General features: G+C 49.6%; 1 protein-coding gene across 1 annotated transcript; it reads right to left on the minus strand.

Moving 5' to 3' along the window:
• Positions 1-102: 102 nt before the first annotated feature.
• Positions 103-3,259, minus strand: BKA67DRAFT_389111 (uncharacterized protein). Its single transcript, XM_046096608.1, has 2 exons — positions 1,708-3,259; positions 103-1,656 (listed from the first exon to the last, which is right to left on the minus strand). The coding sequence occupies exons 1-2, from the start codon at positions 3,063-3,065 to the stop codon at positions 384-386; spliced, it is 2,631 nt and encodes an 876-aa protein (XP_045954024.1). The 5' UTR covers positions 3,066-3,259; the 3' UTR covers positions 103-383.
• Between the last annotated feature and the right edge of the window lie 2,741 nt (positions 3,260-6,000).

The following is a 6,000-nucleotide window of genomic DNA, read 5'->3' on the forward strand; positions in this document are numbered from 1 at the left end:
AGTCTTTCTCCGTTGATTAATTGTAGTATTCTAGTGGACGCGGTCTTCGATGTACCCGACCGAAGATATAATACAGCTTAGCTCGCGGTGTTCTTTTCGAACACCGTCGATGAATGTTGAAGAGTAGGGTACATTAATATACATGGAATTGTCCTGAGTGAAGGCACTTGGTGGTACAAGTGTTGATAGCGATCGCTTCGAGAGCCGATGAAGTTTTTTCAGGCTATCTTTCTATTTGCACTGATCAGTCTTCCTCAGATATGTCAGACTCCTCACTTATATTAGACGTCAGCAAAGAAGGGAGTACTCTTGCATAATCTAGCCTCTCCGACTTTTAACAAGAGCCTCGGCTGGTTCCAATTTTGAGGAGTGACAATAAGGAGTTATCTTTCGACAGCCAGGCGTGGAGCGACAAGTGCATTAAGGTAGCCAGTTCGGGTCAGTTCTCTTGGGTCGAACCCAACGTGCTCGTAACTGTCGCTCATCCGAAGACTGGTATCGCCCTTGTCTGGCTTAGTGTCCATCTCCGTAGCAGTGGCCAAGTCAGCTAGGTGCTGAAGGCTCTGACTTGCAGTAGCTTCCATTGTTGCTTGCGCTGTCGAGGGGCGAAGACTTTCGGAGATGCGGTCCCTGATGGTATTATCCCAATTAGAAGGTGCCACCTGAGTTTCGAGCAGCTCTCTAAGTAAAACATTGGCTGCCTCCCGTTCCGAGTCGACCTTGGTAAGCTCCAACAGGGCCAGTGTCGTCAGGCAGAAGAAGTGGTGATTCAAAGGGTTGAGCATCTGGGGATTTCCCACCAGAAGGCTAACAAGCTCCTTACACGGCCACATAACATCGCCGGTCTTGGCATTGGTCTGGAAGAGATAGGCGAGAAGTCTGCTTTGCCAGTACACCAGGTGTAGAATCGGGTGAGTTGAAGGAGTTATAGTTGGTGGTAGCACTTCCCGGAAAAGCTCGATGGATAAGTTTAAGAAGGAACTTATCTGCAATCCTGCACCCGAATTAAGAGTCATCGTCTGCGGAGGCAAAAGAGCTACAGGAACGAAATGACCGAGAATGTTACAGAGACGCGCGAGATGATAGACGTTCTCGCCGAGCAGGTCTTTCAGACCAGGCAAAATGACGACACTGTCATTGGGGATAAAGACGGGGCTAGCGGTCGAAATGGCGTTCCATCGATCTAGCATGACCAACGTCCACCATGCTCGAATCGCCACGTTCTCATCAGCATCCGAATCACCACTTAGGTCAGCATTTGCTTGAGAGGCGTGCAATCGCATTGAATAGGCGACCCCAATCGCTTCTCCCAAAACTCCAGACTTGTTCGGGCTGCCCGACTCGCCTGTCAGAGATGCAGGGCCGCAATGATCAGACGCGATAGCAATCAGGATGAGCGTCTGTAGGTGCACGAGCCTAGCAACATTTGACATGGACGACGCATTAGCCTTCCACTCCGTAAGCGATCGGGACGCATCGGTCAGATTTTGACGAAAACCTCCGTCCACATTGAAAGAGGGAAAAGACTCAATGGTGCCGTTCAGTGCTGTGGTGAAAGCATCACGTAGAGTAGAGGGACATTGAGCCAGCTGTTGCTCTAGTCGCGACTTATTGGCTGCTAACACAGGAAAGACGGGGTGGACCAGGGTGAGGTATCTGTTCAATATTAGCTGCTTGGCCGTTAGCTAAGTGGCACCAGAAACTCACGCAGCAAAGGCCGTCTCGTCTATTTCTTGAACCTGGTCGATATGGTTCAAGTCCAGTCCCATGCCATCCATGACGGCGGCAGGTCGTGAAGGGGTATCGTTATCATGCTTTGCGGCAATAGGGGTCGGGGCCAGCCCGTTGATAGAATACGGAGGCCTGTAACGATCCGATGGAGTCGTTTGGTATGGTTGTATCTGCCTAGGCTCAGAACCAAACTGGCCCGTTGATGTTGGTGTCTCGTATTCGCCAGCTGAGATACTGGAATATGGCCTCTTGCGACTCGCATCAGCCGGCGTAAACAGGTCCCCCGAATCTCTGCGCGCGCCGTTCAGAAGCTCATTCAGTTCAGCATTAGCCCCCTCACTGGCCAGCTTTCCTTCGATGGAATGGATACGGTCTGCCAGCTCTTTGATATAGCCCTTGCTGGGTCCACGCTTCTGAGGAATGCGACTGAACAGACAACGCATGTTGGAGCGACGGCAATTTGAGCAGGGCTCCTCACCAGTCTCGGATGGCGCGTCGCACTTGACCTTTTTACGCCTACATTCATCACATGCACGAGATACCTTGGATCGTTTCCTCGGTGGGACATTGCTGTCTTGCATCTGGAAGGGCGATGCCATGGCGTCCATGGGGGCAGCAGGCTGCAGGTGTGGCTGCTGATGGTGTTGATCGGGCAAGTATTGATGTTGCATATCTTGTTGCTGTTGCTGTTGACCCTGATGATGCGGCTCGTGCTGCAGGTGCTGCTCGTGCTGGGCATGGTCCATTGCTTGCTCGTGGTCGGGCATGTGGTCGTGCATCTGTTCTTGCATCTGTTCTTGCAACTGTTCTTGCATCTGCTCTTGCATATGTTCATGATCATGCTCATTGACGGGTGGCAACCCATCGTGCTGCTGAGGCATGCTGTCGTGCTGCTGCTGTTGGACATCGTGATGGTACTGTTCGTGGGCATGGTTCATTTGCTCCTCATGCTGCTGGAGTTCCTGTTCATGCTGTGCCAGACCGTGGGTCATGACATGCTGCAAGTTCGGGTCGTCGTTAAGATCCCCCATGGGCATGCCATGAGTAAGGCCCTGGCTGAGCTGGGCAGCGAGTTGCAACTCTTCGGCGCTACTGATAGTGCCTCGCCCGCCTTGACGTGGGCTGGTAGGTTCTGCAAGCTGTCCACCGTCATCGTGTTGGGTATCGAGATCGGTCGGAGGCTGATGTTCCTGGCGGGGCGTCGTGTGGTAGAATGGACCACTGTCTTGCCCCTCGACGGTAGGTGAAGGATAAGACTGCATCACTACATCGTGCTCGACATCTACCTCTGTCACGGGATCATGCTTTTCAAGCATGGGATCTATGTCGGGCATGTTGCCGCGAATGCTGAGCCGCGTAAAAGAGCAGACTGCCGAGTTCGTATATCTGAGATCCTAATGATTTGGTGTTGGTATTGGTATAATTATAATTATGATTATAATTATATTCGTTTCCCGTGAGAACGGGTTCGCGTATGCTTGATCGTTGGCGACGCTTGGTCCCAGGTCGCGTCTTTGAAATCAGGGGAGTCGCCGCAGTGCCGTGGTCGCGTCGCGGATTCCCAATCGCCAGGCCGTGTATCTGTCTGCAAAGTTGTGTGGCTTCAGAGGGGGGGAGTCGTCGCCAGAAACAGGCTGCTCGTGGGCTCGTGTCAAATAGGGGGTGTCAGTCACTGTAGTGGTCATGGTTAATTTTCTGGTCTGGGCGGGAAAAAGTTTGATATGTTCAATTGACTTGGTGTAGCTCCTAGGTACAAGATGCGCGCACCATATCAGCGCCGGGGTGCCGCGACGGCGAGCTGTCGCGTTGAAAGCCATTGCGACGAGCTCCCAACGATGTGGTTGCGTGTTCACTGATGTGGCAGCAGTGTTCAGCGAACGGGTAATGGGAAATGTCACGTACCTCGAATAACCTCAATTGTCGGCGATGGAAAATCGTCGCGGCGTCGCGGATCAAGGAGACAACTTTTTTCCGTGACTTGGATCGCCGAAGAGACGTGCTTGTGCCTTGTCGCTTGGACGGGGGTAATCCGTAACTGCACTGCGTACTAACTTACCACTTATTCGAGGGGCCAGACTAAGGTTAGGCAAGAAATGAGCTCGGTGGATTTCCGGTTGGTGCATATGCAGTAACCTGCACTCCAAGCCCTTCAGCGCTAACCAACCGTTTTGTCGCACTAATTACGCACCACCCTCGCTATTGTAATCATTATGTGTTGGCGGCTATTACATTACCTCATGTGGAAATCGGTGACTACTGCTCCTCCGCGGCGTTGCACTACCGGTTATGGATGAGACCGACGAAGGAGACGTCGCAACGATAAATGCACAGTACCACAGATATCACAGCACGACGAAGATGTGTATGCTTGAGTATTCTGTTGGACATGACTGTGCCAGATAGCGCAGTTTAATAGCTGTTCTGACCAAACTGGATGGGACACGTTAATCGGGTTCCAACTTCGTGCTGGATATAGGGCTGTTCAAAACTGGATTAGATACACAAGACTGATAAGTTTGTGTGCCATCACAAAGCTTGATATCTGTTCAAGATAGACGAACATAACGATATATCTAGGTGTAGGTCATTCGTATCCAGGACCCGTGCATGTGGAAACCCAGGCAATGGATGCTTTCCAAATGAGCAGGTCATCGTACGATCGAAACCATCTTCTACCAAACATTACCTGGTGTGCATGTCTGGCAGATGGTATTTGAACCCGAGGCCACAATATCATCCGTTCAAGCATAGCCTCAAAGGCCATTTGCACTACCTCCTGGGGCGCAAGCCACTGTGCTTTGAACCACAGAACGAAAACTCCATTAGCAAGCCAAAAAGGTCATCCGTGACAGTCACGCGCGGGTTGTGTGTCGAAGATGACACACTTATAGATCGCCTACCTGAAACTTATTTACTAGTAATACAAATACTGACAAACTATTGGTTTGGGCGGAAGAGGAAAACAGAGAAGCCTTTCCGTACGTCTGCCGTTCAATGCGTCCCATAGGTCATTTAATGTGTCTAAGAAATTTTGCGACAAGTCGGGAAGCCTTTACAATGACGAAACATGGAATACTGCCGTGAAACCATCTTACGCAGCTAGAAGACTCTAACATGAATGACGCCAATGTTATTCCACATTTTGTGGTAGTCACAAACCTGAGAAGCGGGATGAGCAACAGGGCGAAACTCACAAGGTTGCTGTATGTGAAATGATAGTATAGACCAGTGTGCAAGTGCACTGTAATACTAGCTGTGTGATCGAGCGATTCGAGTAAAATAGCAAGAACATGAAGAGACCAGTGCTACTTATTAACGATAACCTAGTCGGGGGCACAAGCCACGAGGCGATGCCGCCTACCAGAAGGTAACGTTTAGCATGTGGATAACTGCCATGACCATAGTATGGAGAACATAGGTCGTGATGAAAGCTTCATTTTGTATGATTACAGATGTGCACAAACAGCGACTGCTTGATTGCGGCTCTACCGGAGGTACCCTGCGATGGAAAAGTCTGTATGGTGATGGTTATCATCGGACCATCAGTCTGGGGTGGGTCGGTCTCGACCGTACAAAGCATGTAACGAGGACGAAAGATAATGCCTCTCCTCTGCCTATCGCTTGTCCTCTGGAAAGATAGATATTCTTGCAAATCTGAGACACATGGGAAAACCTTAAAGCACGAGCTTCGAGTTTGGCTCATATGTACCGCGTCGAGAGGAATGTAAAATCATCTTCGTATCTGCTCAGAATGGGCCGTGTCGGTGGGTTCTGTTCATATCAACGACGATGCCATTAAGGTATATATAGCCAAAATTATCCTAGCTTGCTTGAGATGCTCAAGTGGTGGGACAAGTGCGGGATCGGTATTGAATAGATAGGTACTGCAGATAAGTGTGCAGCTGCAACACAAGGAGACAAAAGTGAAAAGGTGGATGAAAAAAAAAGTCCATATGCTTGAATCAAATATATCAACTGGCCTAAGATCAATCTTAATATGTGGAATACTGTTGTATCTAGTGAAGTTTGTATTATAATTGTGATTGTGTTAACGGCTTATAAACCAAAGAAAGAAAGAAGAGAAAGGAAAAGAAGAAAACAGGCTTCGTGAGTATCGTCGGTACATACAAGTGGTCTGTATAGTTTTGGTGCAAAATTCTGCCCAGAGACAGGTGTGGCCTACTTACAGGAAATTGACACTGGAAAATTCAGAGACTGAGTGTTTCTTGTGACAACTTACTAGTTGTTCATTGCGCAAGTCTCGTAGCC

This window comes from Truncatella angustata (assembly GCF_020726525.1).
Source record: "Truncatella angustata strain MPI-SDFR-AT-0073 chromosome Unknown BKA67scaffold_8, whole genome shotgun sequence".
Taxonomy (NCBI): Eukaryota; Fungi; Ascomycota; class Sordariomycetes; order Amphisphaeriales; family Sporocadaceae; genus Truncatella; species Truncatella angustata.

Excerpts from the sequence above, each read along its gene's own strand:
- BKA67DRAFT_389111 (XM_046096608.1), bottom strand. The coding sequence starts at position 3,065 with ATGCCCGACATAGATCCCATGCTTGAAAAGCATGATCCCGTGACAGAG. Across the intron at positions 1,657-1,707 it reads GACGAGACGGCCTTTGCTGC|ATACCTCACCCTGGTCCACC; the intron begins GTGAGTTTCTGG and ends AATATTGAACAG.